We start from the raw sequence: 19713 nt of genomic DNA, 5'->3' as shown, positions 1-19713 counted from the left end.
TGGTGTTCTGGTACCATAGAAATCTAATCAAATAAACTGTTACATAAAATTCAATGTAAAAATGCGAAGTTGTGTATAAAATTTGTGAAATTGCAATATACTGCTTCTTTACATTTATTTATTCCCTTTATTAAAAATAAGCATGATGTAGAAAATCCTGACAATTGACAATTTTGTTTTAATAACTGCTTATCTTTTAAATATATCTGTTTGATATATTTCATTACATTAGCCTTGGCAGTGGTTTTTCCTATCTGCCTACTAGCATAACAAAACACATTTGTTTTAATACTAGTAGGTTTTGTTAATTTCCATATTGATAGTACTGTCTCAGCAGGAATTCCTTTTTGTTGATTTGGCCTAAACACAAATTATGTTCTTGTAGTGAATATTAAATGCTAGCAAACCTACAGAAAAATAAGCTATTACAAATTAATTAAATACTGTAACTATAATGACCACAGATAGATAGATAGATAGATGTAAAAATACAAAGTGATTAAGGAACCTTTTCTTGCAGACAGCTTGGAGACTTTTTTCTTTTCATTTTATAACATCCTTCATAATCCTGAAACTATATATGACTAAATCGGTCTCACTCTTTTTCTGAAATGTATACTAGCCAAAGTACCTGATGTTGCCTGGATATATTTTATAGAATGGGTTAAGGAAAGAAAGCAATGGTTTATGCGTTTTTTAAATCATGACCCTGTTGTTATTGCTAGCTGTCCCATCTATCATCCACCCAGGCACTCTATCAATGTCTCTACTCTAGCGAGTAAAGAATTTGTTCGTTTTGGGTATGACTGGATTCCAGAACTGCAGTAACTCCTTGCTGGGTTGTAACCATGAACACTATCATGTCTTACTTGTCCTTGTGGCTTAAGGTGAACAGTTCATAGTGCCTAAATCGCCTGGGTAAGCAATATTAAGCTCTGGTCATGCTCGTCTAGTTTCAGTTTGTTTGGATGTTGCACTTGCTCTGAGCCAACAGGTGTGTGTGTGTGTATACGTAAACCAAAGCACACAGAAGGAAAAAACAAAATGGAACACTCATGGTCAAAATTTGGAGTCCCAAAGTAGTCTGTATGGTCAGCTTTGCAAAATTGTGTCCAGGCTGGTCAAAGGATGTGTAGGATTGCTAGGATTATATAGGGAACACACAGAACAGACATGCTATTTCTTACACACACGCGCACAGTGTTTAGAAGTTCAAAAATTATCTAAGAATTGTAATGTTTTTGATAGAAAATAATATCATAATAATCATATTATTACTGCTTGAAATGAATGATTTATAATGTATTATTCATATATGACTGCCAAGCCCCATTGTCAGCAGCCGTGACTCTAGTGACCTAATGGTAAACTCTCATCATTAATTAATCATGTTTAAATATGAATTGGTTGTTAGAGAAACCTTGGTAATTGTGTTAACAGAGCCGAAACCTTCAATAAAGCAAGATATATAAATTGATACAGAAAAGGGACATGCTCCAACAACAAGATCAGCAACTGAAGTCAAATTTTGACAGTCCTTCTAATTAGAAGTCATGTAGTGTGATATCAGCATAAGATATAGAATAGGATGAATAGGAGGTTTATAATACACCTTGTTTTTTTTTGCAAATGTTGCTGCTGCCTCGCAGTTAGGAGACCTGGGTTCGCTTCCCAGGTCCTCCCTGCGTGGAGTTTACATGTTCTCCCCGTGTCTGCGTGGGTTTCCTCCGGGCGCTCCGGTTTCCTCCCACAGTCCAAAGACATGCAGCTTAGGTGGATTGGCGATTCTAAATTGGCCCTAGTGTGTGCTTGGTGTGTGGGTGTGTTTGTGTGTGTCCTGCGGTGGGTTGGCACCCTGCCCGGGATTGGTTCCTGCCTTGTGCCCTGTGTTGGCTGGGATTGGCTCCAGCAGACCCCCGTGACCCTGTGTTTGGATTCAGCGGGTTGGAAAATGGATGGATGGATGTTGCAGTATTTGCTGACACTACGCCAAAATTCCCTTTTACCCCAGTCCAAAAAAAAAAACAATACACCAATAAAGCAGACCCTAAACAGACATTCACAGCTTAGGGATTTGCACCTTAAGTGCCTGTGCTGCGAGGAAGAAGCAATGTTCACTACACCAGTGTGGCATAGTCAGACCTGAACTAAATTTAGTAGATTACTTTTCATGAAATATGTTATCGGTATAAAAGGCCAACTAAACTTATAACCACTGAAGGATGTGGAAGGTGGTGTGTGTGTACATAATATAATATTTAAATTAATAAAAATTTTATCTTCCAGAGGCATAGATGCCAGTTTATACTAACATTTTTCTCCATGTTGTGATGATTTTTCAGATTATCAGCAGGCAGTAGTTATTTTCAGATATGTGTAATTATTAATCAGGATTCAAACATGAAATAAACTGCCAGACTGAATAACATCAAATCATCCATCCATCCATTATCCAACCCGCTATATCCTAACTACAGGGTCACTGGGGTCTGCTGGAGCCAATCCCAGCCAACACAGGGCGCAAGGCAGGAAATAAACCCCGGGCAGGGCTCCAGCCCACCGCAACGTCAAATCAGTTAATATATTTATTAGGAATTGTAACAGCAAATAAAGATCAAATTATATTCCATTATACTGATACACTTTACCTTTACAGTACTTCTCATTATTATTTTTTAATTATCCAGGTCAAGTGCAAAGCAGAAAATGCATTGAGGACGTTATTCACTTTGCTTATGAGGAGAAGCTTTTCATTCTGTCTGATGAGGTAATAAAGCCTTTAATAGCGATAATGAAAACTATGTGCACATGAATAATGTCACTTTAGATCCTTTTATAGTAAGAGCAAGCACCTTTCTAAATATTGCTGCTTTAACTTATATGTTAATCTACATGTAAAAACTATATGCATGTCTCTAGTATTCTGTTAATAATGACTGTACCTAAACTGTTTTAAAATTTACCAGGAATACATAATTAATCATCTAATCAAATGAAAGAGCATTTTGAGGACTAAGAAGCAAATATGTAAATTTGGCAAGTGTGTTTTTAAATGTTAAATAGGATGTTTAACGGCATATTTAAGATAAATTTTGCTGTAGTTTTACTGTTACAGTTTTCTTTGTTACCAACAACATAATCGGAGGCTAAATAAACTGCCAACATTTATTAGCCGTAGAGTTCTGAGTCTGTGTTTTTCTTCCATCTTTATATCTGACACTGGAAGGACATTGGCTTCTGAAATTTAGCAAATAAGATAATGTGCTGTTTTTTTTCATAAGTGGCAGCATTTGTATTTTTTTTTGCTGATAATTAAGTCTGCAGTCACATAGGCAATGTGATAATCTACTAAAGGTGCAACAATGCCCTATTGTGAAAATTGGTTAAATTAAATACTGTTTTGATTAGTCAATTAAATGTATTTTAAAAGGCAAAAAAAAAATTCAATTCACAAATGTAAGAGTGTCAATCAAAGCATTGTTTCTCATCTTGCCTAATATTCTCCAACAATATGAAGAAATTAAAAAGAAAAATACATAAAGTAATCAAAATGAGCTTTAGCAGCAGTCTAGATACTGAACTCTTGAATTACTCTTGGCATTACAAGAGGTGTCGATAACAGTGAAAAAGTGTTAATATATTTAAATGACTTAAAAGATGTATGTCTTCTTAGAGGCTATGTTGCCTGCTGAATGAACAGTACCCAAGCATTTCAGGTCAAAAATTATTATTAAGTATGCCTAGCTATTAGAAGTTTCAATAGCATAGAGGAGCCAAGATTCTAACATAAATGCTTAAGAATTTTAAAGAGTACTTTTTAAAGTATGGCATTGACAAAAGTGGGGAAGTGGCTTCCATTTCCGTTGTAATAAAATGGTGTGACACTTTTTTACACTCAAATCAAGGAAGGCAGGTACAGAATGCTTGCTACTTATTTATAGTCTAGCAAAATGTTCACCTTTAAATACGTGGTTTCTAGAAATCTTGGACCATAATTTTTAATATATTACAAATCTACAATCAGTTTCTCAGTCACATACACAAAAGTGGTTTTCGTCTTGTAGTGTCACACCACTAGCCAGTTAATTGGTAACACAATTTGTTGCCAACATTTTTTTATTATAAAATAAAACTAAAAAAAAAAACAAACTGTTACCTCATTCAGAATCCTAAATCTGAATTCAGAAACTGCAAAACAAAAGTCAAATTAACAAATTTCAGTAACATCTACAATTTGGCCTCTTATAAAGAGATTGGGCAGGTTTTTTTATTGCTGCCAATCTGCAGCCTTGTGTTGACTGAGTTAAGTAAGCTGTACTTATATGTATAATATACTAGGGGGCTTTGCCCCACCTGCTCGCTTCACTCGCCAACGCCCCGGCCTGCGCTACACGCTAGCCTCTTTGTGGTTCTGCTGCTCACATATGGGGATGCGGATGTACAATTTAAATAGATTTTCATTTTCAGGGGAATTGTTACATGTGCATCAATGCAACGTATAGCTGCCCGTGATTGAATTTCATTTCTTTCTCTCTATTAAATAAAATGACTTTTTCAAATGTTTGGCTCTGAGATTTGTTAATTGTCTTTGCAAAAGCTATTCTAACGGGAAACTGTAAACGTTTTAATACGAATGGCATATCAGTCTCCTTTAATGTTATCCATGTTTGGACGTATGGATTTGTATCCATTATTGTCTGTAGAATTTCTAATACGTTTGATCGTTTAACTCTTTCAATTCTATGTTGCATCGCTTCTCCATTGTGATAAATATAAACCTGACCAAATTGTGTTTTTTTTTTTGTTTTTTTTTTTAAATTAAACTTATAGTAGCTTTAATTGTTTTGGGACCACAGATTCCTACAGCGTATGGTCCTGAATCATGTAAATCTACGTTTTGAGAACTGAATGATACAAACGCGAACAAATTATTGTAGATTTGGATATTTTGCCAGTAATGTTTGTGGATTTCACTTTCACCAAATAACAAATCTTTTATTTCTCTTCATTGGGAAGAAACACTACTTTTCCCGGATGGCAACACGAATTAGACGATCTACAAGTCTCCCACTTAAACTTTAAAGCCGAACAAACTCTCTATGTCCATAAATTCGATCTCTTTTCGCTGTTCCGTTATTTCACCGAGTAATAATTTCCGTTTGTTAGCGCTAATCTTTACTATCAGTTTTTTTGAGACTTTTGAATTTTAGTACTTTCATAATCTCTAACCTGCTCTGCATGTGTATCGCGCCAACATTTTTGAACCTCTTTACGATGTTCTATTTTGTCTTCTAGTCTTTGTCTTTTCTTCTTCTACTGTTTGTCTTTTATTTCTGCCCCCGCTCGATGTTCTATTTTGTCTTCTAGTCTTTGTCTTTTCTTCTTCTACTGTTTGTCTTTTATTTCTGCCCCCGCTTGGACCTGTTAGGTTTTCAATTCATCTCTTGGTGCAAAGTCTCGTCTCGCGGGACGTGAAATTCTCTCTCTGAAAATGTCTCGTCTAGTCCCAAGATTTTTTTATATAATAGAGAGAAATATTCATCAGAAGAGTGTTTAAAGGAAGCTGTTTACCATAATGCAGCTTATCTGCAACTAAACATGGCATGATTTTAAGGTGTTTAATGTAATAAAATGCAGTATGTTTACTGTACATTGCTTTCATCCAGTCAACTATCAAAGTATTTTTCCTTTTCAATAAGATTTTTAAATGTTGCATCTGGCCATTTTGAGCACACATATAAACTGAAAGATGTATCGGTAATTCTGCTGTAGAACAACAATATGTTCCGATGTACAGAGTGTGCCGCTCACAATTTTAAGTAATCTTCATACTAGAATTTTGTCTAACCTCACTTAAGCAAGTAAACTAACACTTCATGCAAATATAACATGATCTGTTGACAGGTTTATCAGGACAACATTTATTCTCCAGATTGTCAGTTCCATTCTTTTAAGAAGGTTCTCTTTGAAATGGGACCAGAATATTTCAACAATGTTGAACTAGCATCTTTTCATTCCACTTCTAAAGGCTACATGGGCGAGTAAGTACATGAATATTATGCTTTTCTAACTGTTAAGGATGTGTTGGACATCAGTCTGACTCTTTAAGTAAATGTTTTCTCAACTCTGCTGCATTTTAAATAAAGTCCTGTCCAAGTGGACTTCACTTTCAGTCTAATACAAGCACAACAGCCTCAAAGAATAAAGATGGCTAAATTATTTTGTAGGTAATGTACTTTCAATAAGTTCATTATTTTGTTTTCTAAAATTTAAATGTACTTGCACTGTGTCATAAATTCTTCTTTTTCAATACCACCTTAGGTAAATAAGTGCTTATTATTAACTATATATCACCAACATGAAATTGTACATATACATTTGATTTAATCTCTATATGCCAGAGTTAAAATGAAAAAAGAAAAAACACTTGAAATATTGAAAACTATATCTAATGTATTAATACAATACCAATGCATCTTGTCCAAGTTATCTTTCCTTCTTTCTCACATTCACATTTCTTTCATAAAATGCCTATTTAGTGACTGATTAAAATTAGCTGCACATTTTATGACTCTGTTAATCACTATTTATTTTACAATTGTTTCTGCATATATCCGCCTAAATATGATTTATATACAGAGAACATTTTACTTTGTTGATCAGCAAGTACAGAAATCAATATATGTGGTTAAAATAATTAGGTGACAGGTCCAGTATACACATCTGCAGTAACAACATACACCAGGTTTTGAAATTATTTTTAAATCTGCAAAGCTGTAAAAGGAAACTGAGTTTATTATAAACATTTTAAATTTACTCTGCAAATGAGTAGTCAAACAAGTAAAACTCCACTTAAATTCCATTGTATAAGTATACTACTTATATTTTTCGTCTGTTAGATGTGGCTTCAGGGGTGGTTTTATGGAAGTGGTCAACATGGATCCTGACGTAAGGACTCAGATGATCAAGCTTCTTTCTGTCCGCTTATGTCCTCCTGTGTCTGGCCAGGTGGCTATGGATGTTGTAGTGAACCCCCCACAGCCAGGGGAACAATCCTTTGAACAGTTTGCAAAGGTTAGTATCCGTAATTTGGATCAACAAATACAGTTTGGAATTCAGATTTTTTTTAATCATTCCTGGTACATTATATAAAGCTATATTTTGGTATTTGTATTTAACAGTGCTACAACGTAAAGCTATACTAAAGAGTTTTAATGCTATTATACCGATTTTACTTAGTCTTATTGAATGCTGCAGATTTACTTTAATATCTTAACCTTTGACATAATTTTGGAAATGTAATAATTTCTGCATATGTTCCTTTTCTAAAAGAACTTATTGCTTTAATGGCAGTAGTTTTATTATTAATTGATTCGCTTTTTTAATACAGTCATTTTTTCACCTTATGATAAATATTTAAATAGTTGTATTGCATATTTTTCTTTTGTAGTATTATTACAGATTGAGATTTGAATATATTTTGTCATATTAAATACATCTAAAACCAAGGGGGTCAACAGCCTTTTCTATGGACAAGCAGAATAATTTTGTCAAGACTTTAGAACCCAAGAGATATTAGAAGCTTTCCAATAGGTCTTTGATGTGGTGCTCATTAAAATGAATTTGGTTGATCATTGCTTTGTTCAAATTAGGTCAAAAATATTTAATAAATAATATTATAAACAATATTAACTCCAGTATAATAATACATGTCATGATTATTATTGCAGCAGAGTGCGTGCAGATTGTTTTTGTGGGGTGGGGAGGATAGATAGGTATACATATGAATGGCTGTAAATAGACAAGGAATATCAAACAAGCAGAAAGTGATTATTTAGCCCCTTTCTAGAATGGCGTTATTATAAAATCAATTATTTTGTAATACAGTTCTTTTTAAAAAGAAACACAAATTGGAATGTGGCAGCTTTTTACAAATAAAGAATAATAACCAGACTACATCAATTTACATGCTTCTAATTTTCAAAAATCTATATACATTGATTTGTCACCAGGAAAAGAAAACAGTTCTAAGAGAGCTTGCCAGAAAGGCCAGGCTGACTGAGGAGATTCTGAACAGTGTTCCAGGAATAAAGTGTAATCCAGTTCAAGGAGCCATGTATGCCTTCCCAAGAATTTTTATTCCACCCAAAGCCATCCAAGAGGCCAAGGTTTGTTTTACTTGTGAGAATTATGGTTGAGAATAATTAACAAGTTCAGAAATATGTGCAATCTCCCACCATTTGTAAGATTATATTTAGCATAATGGAGTCAGTTTCACATGCATACTATACAAGACAAAGCAATTATTTATTAATCTTTTTGTTTAAGATCTAAAGCAGTGCCCTCCAGTGGGCCAACCATTTACATTTTATTCAAAAGGAACTTGTAATTTGATAAATCATTAATGACATAGGTATAAATGTTTATCATTGGCCCTGATGACATACAGCTTTTCATGATGAGGGGTACAGTCAGCTAAACAATCTAAAAACATTGTAGCACTAACTAAATCCAGAAATATCCCTTTAAATGTAATATAGAACATGTAGGCACTAATTCTTGATCTTTAAAATATTTGTAATCACACAATGCTTCTTCTGAAGAAATCTAAATCACCAGTAATATCTTAACATCTTAAGACTGAGAATATCGGTGCAGTAGATCATTATTTAAGACCGCAAGTTATTTTTTCAGAATCATGGTATCATATTTGCACAGGAAACCTGAACTGAGAAGTGAAGCATGATTTATAAGTTTAGAAACACAGTGGCCTATAATAGGGATCACCAAAGCAAATACGAAACAAAATACATCCAAATGCAAGTGGCAAAAAGTATACTTTTAGAACTGAAGGTATACTGTATTAATGGCAACACAACATTTGGAATAAATTAATTTTTATTAGAGATTCTTGGCTTTTCTTTCCTGTGGGAAGAACATGTTTGCTTCTGTATATCAAGAAGAATAGGTCTTTAGCTGTTTAGCACAACTCTAATTTTAGCAAAAATTTTCTAAGAATACATGCAACTATGCATATGAAAACAAAATATAAAAATAAAGTGCTTAGAATTTTCACTTACTCTTTTCCGGTAAACTATAAAGCTATGGCTCATATTATTTAGATGAAAGTATGATCAATATACAACTTTACTCTAATTAAACTGCTGACTTCTAACTTTTAATGTGGAAAATTGTGGAATTTGTGGAAAATGTTTGCAGAAAACATTTCTGCCTAACACATGCTAGTAGCTGGATACATCTAAGTTTTCCAGCAGCAGAGTCCCATTCACTTAACAATGCAGGTTTAATTGACAAAGGAATGTACACTATGCCACTATTATGAAAGAATAACTTTGGCTATAAGAATACCAAATTTATTCTTTACTGAACTTTCAAGTAAAAAAGAAATTCACTCTGTACAGAAACTTTTTTGATTTACTTAATAGTAATACTTAATAGATAGTAATAGAAATTGTGTCTTATAAGTGTGGATAGCTTAATCCAGACTTTAGGAATCAGATGCTGTATTGTGAGAACCACCGAAGCTAAAAATGCCCATAGCATCAACTAAGCAACCTGAATGCGAAAAAGTGTAGTTCTGCTACTTTTGTTTAATTCTTTGAGGGCTCTCCCACCCCAGTGTTTTGGCCGCTTGCAGCGGTCGCAGTATGCAGCAACAGAAGTCTGAAACAGTGGCACCAGTGCAACACATTCTGCAAGCGTCCTACTGCTAGCAAAGAGAGTTGAACTCTAACATAACAGCAGGTTTTGTGGACGTTTACAGCTGATTTACCACCATCTACCCCGGATTCGACATCCACCTCAACCCTGACGCCGACCCTGAAAGAGTTAAACAATAAACTAAAACAATGTGAACATGTTTTTAATGTATTTCTACCAGAAACAGAAAATGGAAGGTTAGATAAAAACAAGTGATATATTGTATATATCAACACTGCACACTACTACACTATTTTCTGGTTTTGCTTAATGTCTTGTTGATAGAGTGGTGGCTTTTCTCTACATTCATAATGGCTAACATGGTACAACACCCTAGTACTACTGATAGAGTGGTGATAAAACTTATTACACTCGTACTTCTCTTTGACTGATTGTTCCTGCCTTGTGCCCTATGCTTGCTGGGCTAGGCTCAAGCTTTCCCACTTCCCAGCTCAGGATAAAGTGGGTTTGGTAGGCGAAACAAATATAGAAGGACACATTTCTTTACCATGGTTTTGTCTTTTAGAATCCTCAGTAAAATATGTTTTTACAATGATAAAAGGGCATATTCAGTAATTAAGGGTGTATGAAAGTAATAATTATTTTTAAAAATATCAAAGTAGTATAGTAGAGCAATGGGATTGATTGTTTATGCTGAGGTAAACATAGTGGAATCTTAATATGGCCAAATGTTAAATGGATAAGCAATCCAGCACTTCATTAGTTAAAGAAATTAATGAAATATGAATGTTTTCCAATTGCCTTGTTTGAATGACCTTTGATAAAAACTGTTTTGGCTTCCAGGCACTTGGTATGGCTCCAGACATGTTTTACTGTTTACAATTATTAGAGGAAACAGGCATATGCGTCGTTCCTGGCAGTGGATTTGGACAAAAAAATGGAACATACCATTTTAGGTAATAAAAGATATTTTATCGTTTCTACTAATACTTGTTTAGCAAAAAACGTTCTGTAGTTTAACTTGTACAAAGTAAACCAAGATATTATATAGAAATTAAAAAAGGTTATATAATAAAAAGCCAAGGAGGGACACATTTTTGAAAAGAATAAATAACATACTTATGATATAATCAGAGATAAAATGGTTAAACTGGTTACAGTGATGTTAGCTGGATGTTGCAGAATTAATCAGGGTCAGTGAATTTTGAATAAGTAAATTTATCATAGCAAAATGGAATGTTTTAATTTACAATTCAGAATTGAGAACCTTCTATTGAATGTGGCCATTACCTGGCTGGTTTGCAAATGGAATGGAAGGACATCGGTGAGGGAATACCACCCCTAGGAAACCAGAGGGTAGCCCTCCTGGGTGGCTGTGTCACCACGGATTCCCGCAGGACATGGTGGGAGCTAGAGTTTGGTGCAGCCCTGTTAGGTTCCATGGGGGCCACCAGGGGGAGCTGCAGAGCCCTATAGTGGACTTCCAGCAGACCTGGTAGTGATTTCAGGTAATACAGATGAGCAACCTGGAACAATCCTAGGACCTGAATAAAAGGAGCAGCCTCTCCGCATTCGGGGAACAGAGTTGGGAAGAGTTGGAAGAAGCTTGCCTGGGGAGGAATGGAGGTGGAAGGAAAAGAAGAAGGAAAGGCTTCTGCACTTGACTGCATAGTTGTACTTTGGTACTTTTGTGCTTTCCCTTGTATGCTGTGCTCTGTAGTGGGTGCGAAGAAAAAGTGCTGCCCCATTTACATAAACCGTATCCTGCTTGTCTGTGTCAAGTTAGGGTGGCTGTAAACACCCTTGGGCTTCACAGCAGGTAGACAATTTTCTTTTTACTGTTCTACTATCATGACTGGGATTTGCTCACTTTATGGGAATCACTATTACTAAATCATTTAGTGCTTTATTAAAAACCATCTATGTATTAAAAAATAAATAACGTTTTATTCAGTACTGAACTTTCCCACAATCTATTTTCTCTGATCAACTATTGTTTGTTCCATGATTGTCCATATTGCAAGTTTTTATTTTAAGTCCTGCTGGTCCTTTGGAATGCAGAGCTATAGTGTAGAGCACAAACATATGTTGTGTAAAATTAATTAGTTAACAATTAGTGTGTGCTGCTGCTCAGTGTGGTAGGATGTCTTTGGAGTTGAAAAAAGAAATCATTATTAAGGATGCTAAGGATAGAGCTGCCAGGCAAAAGCAAAGAGGAAGGCCTAAGAGAAGGTTTATGGATGTGGTGACAGAGGACATGCAGGCGATGTGTGTGACAGAGCAAGAGGCAGAGGACAGAAAGATATGGAAGAAGATGATCCACTGTGGCGACCCCGAACAGGAGCAGCCAAAAGAAGAAGATTAAGTGGTAGCACCACCCATATCTTTCTTTAATTTTCATGTGTATTTTTTTCCACATCATATTTTTACTACACAGGAGTAAAAAGAAAAAAAAAAATAGATGTGGAATATGTTAATGTTAATGTGACTGGGTGCCTCTTGTACTATGGTGTGGGTCGTGCAGAACTCTTCTTGACAGAGAGAATCACATTGCTGATGAGACTGTGCATCTCTGTATGCAATTGTGGGAATACATTAGGGGGACCAAACCTAGTTAAAGATGGTGGCATTTTGGAAGAGAGTCAGTAGCATTATCTCAATACACCAGAGGGCAAGTATTACAGCAGGCACCAGGGGTATTATGGGTTCTATTTAGAGAGTGAGGCCAACCTTGCCTGTGAAAGTGAGTGCAGAATGGGTTGTAAAGCCACTTTGAGCCAGAAGATCTAGAGTTTAGAGTTGAGTGGTGTAGATAGTCAAGGTGAAAGCATACTGGCAGGAGAACGCAAGGCCAGGATCATGATAGAGAGATGTAAGAGTACAAGTACAAGTGATGGTCAAACTTTGCCAGCTGCCAAACCTTAAAGGGGTTTCACACCAGTGGAAGGCATCCCAGGAAGCAAGATGGTTTTACTTTATGCATTCTTTTGTAACATGTAGTCTCCATTATGTTCCCTTCTCTTGTAAGGGTTTTCTTGTTTAATAAATGCACCTTACTTTGATACAATTTACTACTTTTACCATTTCAAGGTTGTTCCTAATGTATGAATTAGTTGTGATTTTATTATAAATGCTTTGTGCACACATTTGAATCCTAAACATGAAGTGCCTACTGGTCTGCTTCTTTAAACTTTAACATGAAATACAGCAATAGCAAGTCTTTTAGTTTTAGCAGAACATTACATCTAGATACTATTTGGAAGCACTAGTACCTTTTATGAACAGAAATCTCACTTAATGTCATTGCTTTAAAACTAATTTAAACACTAGATTTGCACTTTTATATGGTGATGTTTATTTCTAGCATGATATATTTTAGGCTTCTTCATAAATGTGTAATTTTATTTTTTTCTTTTCTTTCTCAGAATGACCATTCTTCCTCCAGTAGAAAAACTGAAACTGTTGCTAACTAAGGTCAAGGAGTTCCATATTAACTTTTTACAGCAGTATGCTTCATCCGAGTCGACTTCAAGATGAATGGTGGAAACTAAAAAAAAAATCTTTTTTTACTCTTGGAATACTATGCAGAATTATGTTGGTTAGAAGGTCTTATTAACAAATGACAATGTAGCCTCGTTTAACTTTTAAAATTTAAAAATTATGCTAATTATTCACACACCCCCTACAAAGATGCATGGTGTCTGCCCTCATGATTCTAAAGATATACTTAAATGCAAACCTTCTATTTTATTGTTCAGTACATTGCAAAAAACTGTCTTATGAAAGCATCCATGGTTTATGAGCCTAGGTGCATGTAATGTTTCTAGAAATATGCTACAATTCTGTAAAGCAGCTTGGTGAAATTGTAAAAGTCCGAATTTTATTTTAAAAAAAAAAGACAAAAGAAGAAAATAAACTACAGCACTCCACATTATTATGAAATGCTTGTAAACAGGATCATGTAAATTATGAAATGCTGTTATTTTTTAATCAATTTAAATGCTTTAACTGCTTGCTTATTTTTATATTGGCTAACACAAAGTATTTCCTACAGCTAGGCTATAGGTTAGTTATATAAACCTTTTCTATATTGTGCCTACTAATATTTAATAATTGTGTGCCATATATTTTACCATTTTAAAAATTAATAATTAACTAGCAAAACAGACAAAAATAAATAAAAACCAATTGACTGGATGAACAGAACTTGCAAACTTCCAAGCAAACACCCAGACAATACCGTACAGCATATGTTTGCAACAGGCCTGTTAATATGAAACAATATCTAGGCTTTAAAGTTGGTTTTATGCAAAAGAGAAAACTTTTAAACATAGTTGTAGTTTCTACTAAAAACAATGCCTTAACCAGCGGTTGGTGTATGAAACTGGATCAGAAAACATAATGTTAAAGATATAACAGTTTGGCTAGCCCTGTGGCTGTAGTGAAACAGAAATAATATATGTGTATGTATCTGCTAAGAGCACTTTGTACAATGGTTTCCAAGAAGGAAAAATAAAATACATAAAGAGAAAGTAAGTAACTGCATACATAGCGTGATATCTGTTAAATATTATACTGTAATGTATACATTACTTGAAATTTCTATTTGCTATTTGTTAAGCCTATCAGAAACATATTGATTTAAATAATTATTTTATGGGATAAATATATTAAAACAAATGCACTTATGTTAAAGTGTTTCTGTACTGCTACAGAAATAGAAATACTTTTCTTGGCCAAGGAATCATGAGACCAGAGCACTAATCTTGGAGGTCAGCAAAGGCAAATAATGTAGCAGAAGGTGCTGAACACTAAAACACTTATTAACTGGCATGGATCCTGTAATTCTTAGTTGTTGTGACCTTTGACTGGTTCTCTGGTTCAAGCCATACACATCTATTTGTTTTGCCAGACACTAATAACTAGTAATATCAGTTCATGAAAAAGGAATTCAATCAAAAAAGTAAGCAAAAACACAAATTAACAATGCTATTTTCTAGTACAGAGTCATTTACTAATCTATATATCAAATTAAATACCTTTAGCTGCAAAAAAAAAAAAATTCAGGCTAACAGATCACATGTACTTGTTTGTATTTCTTTCCTGATGTTTGATCATTTTCAGGCTATGTACTGAAGTCATCATGTATTTTCTTCTCCTCTAGTACTGCATTTTCTGCAAAATGTTTAAGTGAGCAATAAATCTGCCAAAGGTTTAATACTATTAAATATATATGAAAATGGTGGCTTAGTATTACTTCGTCACAGCTATTGAGTCCTGGGTTTGAATCCTTCAATTCGTACAGCATATTGTAGAATTCAAATGTGTGTCTTCAGTAGTCCATTTTTTCTTCCACATCCCAAAAACATGCAGATTAATCGTCTGCTATAAATTGGCCATGTCTAAGTGAATGTGTTGATGAGCTAGCAACCTTTCCAGGGCCAATTCTCATCTTGCTCACTGTGCTTCTGTGATAAATGCTGGCATTCTGTGACTGTTAAATGGAAATGTGGATTCAAAAATAGAATGCTAGAGGTAACATTTGTGCCATAGAATGTTTCAAAAGCACTTACAAGAAGTGATCCGAAAAGAGGATGTAAAACCACTAAGCCAATTTTATAAACAGAGTCCTTTAAGTTTTAATGAATTCCTAAAATAAATTCATTTTAAAATGTCTTTTTATGGGGCAATAACTATTAAAACCGGACATAGCTGCAGCAGGTACTTTTTATAGTCATGGTGGAAATTGAAATAGAAAGTCAATTATTGAAGTGTACGCTACTTACTCTGCTGTACTGCTTCACCAATGTTGGATTTGTTCAGATCTTGTGTATTTTCTGTTTCACTTCATATAAGACTTTGCCTCTATGTCTGATTTTAAACATTTTTAAACTAAAAACTGTGAATACTGCCCCAAAGCAGCATTTCTGTTTATGTACTTTAAACTACACAGGACTGTTTGTCATCCACTTTGTTTAATCATGGTAAAATTGCAGATAACTGTAAGTAGCAGATTTTATAAATGAACTGTTTTCCAAAATAAATTAAAAAAAAAAAAAAACCTGTCTGACTTCTGTTTATTTAAACATACAAAAATAGAGAGTACAACAGTATTAAGATAGTATAATTGTTACTAGATTTTCAGTTATTACTATAAGGATGTGCTTAAGAATATTTAAATTCCTTACACGGATTTTTAAATTGCAGAGTAGCAAGTATAATTAAGTAGTGTTCAAAAGTATAATTCACTTATTTTCTAAATAGAAAGAAACAGCACTTCAGTTAAATAAGATTGGTTGCTCACAACTGCATTCATATAAGTCACATTTTATTTTAAATGTAAATACTGAATGCAACATGAGGAGCTCTGAAGTCTCCATTGTGTAAAATATAAATCGATTATTTTCAATTCTAAAATTATTGTCTAACCTATCGGAGCTGCATAATAATGTGTTTTGTTTTAAAATAACAATTGGCATGAAATATTTTGCCACATATACTGTAGATGTATATATGTGTTTTTGTAATATTTGTTTTATCATTTAAAATGACAAAAAGAAAACAGTTATACACGCGGTTTGATGTAGTTTCTTCTGCCCCCTAAATTTCCACTTTCTTTGCTCAATATGGTTCCTTTTCCCAGAATTAAAGAGCCATTACTGTACTAAACCTCCAACACAGCATGGTACATTATATTATGGAATTTCTCCTCCTTTCCTTGTGCTTCTAATATTCTATATGAAATAATGAATCTGAATTTTTGCTATAGCTACTGTATGTAATGTAGTAACGCTTTTAGATTTTTTTTAAAGCATTAACGATCTATTTTATATAGTTCAGATTTAACCAGACAACAAAATTCTAGAAGTTGAGATTAATATTTCTTTAGCAAGCCCTCCATGACAAAATATCTTATATCATATTGATTTTCTTAGGATTGTTTATTATGCAGTTACTCTATGTAGGGACAAATTCATCAGATTAACTAGTGTAACCTGCCAATTACAATGTATAAATTTATGGAGGATTTTTATCTCTACATTTCTTTTTGTTCTCTGCAGTATTGTGCAATAGCCTTGGCCCCTAAAAATAACATTTTAAAGCTAATTATCTAGGCTGTAAAGGGTTTATTTGTATGTGAAAACAGTATATAAGATTAGAATACACACAAACATTTATACGCTGCTTTTAAAACAAGTCAGTATTTTCTATATATTTTATGCAAAACTTAAGTTTGTTTTGCTGTATAATTTTTTTTCAAACAGTCCTGTGGTCATTTCCTGTCAAGTGATCCCATACAACTGATTTGGTGTTCTGAGCTGTTGAAAATTTTTAGTGTTTTATCTATAGACTTTTGCTCTTGGTATCCTCTGTTTTTGCATATTTTACACCATAAATGTAATCGTAAGCAGCAAAATAAGGCCTACGTTATTCATTGAAACAGAAATTGTGTCACCACATGTGCAGGGGAAACTCTCAGAGCCCCAGAGTGCAGAGGAGCAGCGCTTCAATGCAGTGAAGAAAGCAGCATAAAACTAATTAAATTCAATTGATAGTGCCTGGATGCGTCAGGTGGAGGCTGTTCTACCAGCCAATGAACATCTGGAGCATTGTGATTACATATGTATGAGGTTAATTAGCATAGTCCATGTACGGTTATTTCAGGGAGTTTGAGGCACGTTGGTTTTCCAAAAGTTTTACTGGAATGCTGTAAACTGGGGTGTGACATTCCCAGTTCCAACATCTGACTGCTGAGGTAAATGGAATGCAGCACGCATTATTTACGTGTTTAGTGTTCCGGAATTTTGACCTCTTTGCTACAAATTTTTGACTGTGACTTATGTTTTTGGTTTGGATGATTTGATAGTTTGAATTTCTGATAATGAACTTTGACCCGTTTTCTGACCTTGTTTCATCTTTTGGTGTTTTATCTAACTGGCCTGACTTTCTACAATTACTTGGCAGAATATCAATGTTTATTTGTATTTATCCTAATATTAGAGATTGTCTTTACAAGTAAATTAATAAATATCCACAAATATGTAGTTTTAAAAGTAAAATTTCTTAGGTGATCCAATAATTTTGCACAATACTGAAGAACAAACAATTAGGGTCAAAGGGAGCCTAGTACTAACTGACAAAACTCACAAAAAATGTATCAAAACTAATATACTGTAGCAGACTAAACCTCAATTTTTTTTTGACTGTAGCAGGAACACCAAAACATACAAAATATACATGGAAACTCTACACAGAAGGCAAAGCTATCCAAAATAAAATGTTGACTCCAGTGATGAGCAGCAGCACCTCATGATGACCCACTTTTTAACAAGGGTGTCTGCATGATATATATTCTAAATCAAATGAATATTTGACAGTGTATATTATGTAACTGTAATAAGCTTCAGAAACAGAATGATGCAGCAGCTGGTGCACTCTAGTGTTGTGCGAACACTCAAAATTTCATCACCCGTGAAACCGAATCAAGTAGCTGTAAGCAACAACACAGATGCTGAATCATCATCATAACACACAACTAACTAAAAACACTTAGTGTGGTTCTCGCATGCATACTCCAGAAATGAAACACACTATGGCAGCATTACAAATTACACTTTTTTTTTTTCTTCCTTTTCTGTCGTGACCATGTTCAGTAATTAAGTCGAATTATTCTAAAAACTGTTCAAATTCCATAAGGAATGAGTCTGTAACTTAAATATGGAGAAGGCAATGATCCGTTCCCAGCATAGGCAGTGTGGCAATTTATTCAATTACCGTCAATATACTCAATCTCTTGATTGTCTTGGTAGCAAGTGGTAACACTCTGAATGTAACAGCCCATGCCACCTTACCCCTGCACAATTCTCCAGCTCCTTGTGGACAAGATTTTCCACTTCAGCAGAGAAATATGATTTATCTAGTATGTCCTGTTCTTTCCCTCATGGGCTCTGCCTAGTATACCCCAATGTGAGACACAACTAAGGAATATTCCCACTACATGCCCAATCAACCTTAACAGACACTTCTAAATCCAGAGATGCAGTAGGTCTTGCTTACAGGCTAATATAAGAAAATCACAATAGTAAATATTTGTAAGCAGTGGTAAGATTTTTGAAAGTATGACTCTTTTTTATACTTTACATGTCTAAAAATCCATACTCTTCATCAAATGCATCCATTATCTCATCATGGCTTTCTTTATCGTAATGGTGTTAGTTGCTTAGGTATGACATTACATCTTCCACGGTTTACAGTATATGTGTTAATATTAAGAACAAAAGAATGAATTGAGGGTTCACATCCTGTATAGCTCATGTAACTCTAAAATGTCACCATTGTAAATGAATAGGTGGCCACGTATCTTCTTCCTCACTTTTCTTATGCATTGTTCTTTCATAGCCACAATCTATATTTACTTTTCAGAAATGTACACATTTATGAATGTAAAACTAGACACTTAGCAAGCCTAACTTGACTTGACCAGACAAAATCCCATAGCAACCATTATCTACCTAAACTGCTTTGGAAATAGTAATATGGCATAGTTAAAATTTAAATAAAAAATAAAGACATAAAATCAAATTCAGACATGAAAATAACGTTAATTTTAACAGTGGGGACTTCTTGCCGATGGCTTAGCTTAGATCAAACGTCTTCTAACTGTAAAACAGTACTTAAAGGTAATTTTAGGTCATCTTTAATTATTCTGGAGGTGACGATTGGCAGAATCTTTGCCATCCTGACTATCCTTAGCTTCGTTTTAACATTAGTTGCTCGTTTTCTTCCGCGTTTCAGGTTTTTGCTGCCATTTTAAATAATCTGAGAAGTCATTTGAGATGTGCAGCCTATAACTTGCTGCACTTCTTATACGTTTTCCCCTGTCCAATCAACTTTTTAATCAACTTACGTTGTTCCTCCGAACAATGTTTGGAACGGCCTATTTTACTTAGCAATTCACAAGGAAATATATTCTATAACAATGTGTGAAACATTTGCTTCCCTTCTTCCTTAATAAAGGACAATTAATGACAC

General features: G+C 34.3%; 1 protein-coding gene across 1 annotated transcript in view; it reads left to right on the top strand.

Annotated features, from left to right (window-relative positions):
- Positions 1–14708, top strand: part of gpt2 (glutamic pyruvate transaminase (alanine aminotransferase) 2) — a 46638-nt gene extending 31930 nt beyond the window's left edge. Inside the window, exons 6-11 of the mRNA XM_028809652.2 lie at positions 2688–2767; positions 5905–6041; positions 6900–7074; positions 8013–8168; positions 10525–10637; positions 13107–14708. Coding sequence (XP_028665485.1) covers positions 2688–2767; positions 5905–6041; positions 6900–7074; positions 8013–8168; positions 10525–10637; positions 13107–13218 — 773 coding nt within the window. The 3' untranslated portion in view covers positions 13219–14708. The remainder of the gene's footprint in view (positions 1–2687; positions 2768–5904; positions 6042–6899; positions 7075–8012; positions 8169–10524; positions 10638–13106) is intronic.
- Positions 14709–19713: the final 5005 nt, after the last annotated feature.

Source organism: Erpetoichthys calabaricus, chromosome 9 (assembly GCF_900747795.2).
Source record: "Erpetoichthys calabaricus chromosome 9, fErpCal1.3, whole genome shotgun sequence".
Taxonomy (NCBI): Eukaryota; Metazoa; Chordata; class Cladistia; order Polypteriformes; family Polypteridae; genus Erpetoichthys; species Erpetoichthys calabaricus.
The sequence above is the reverse complement of the archived record's forward strand: the minus strand, read 5'-3'. Positions and strand labels throughout refer to the sequence as shown.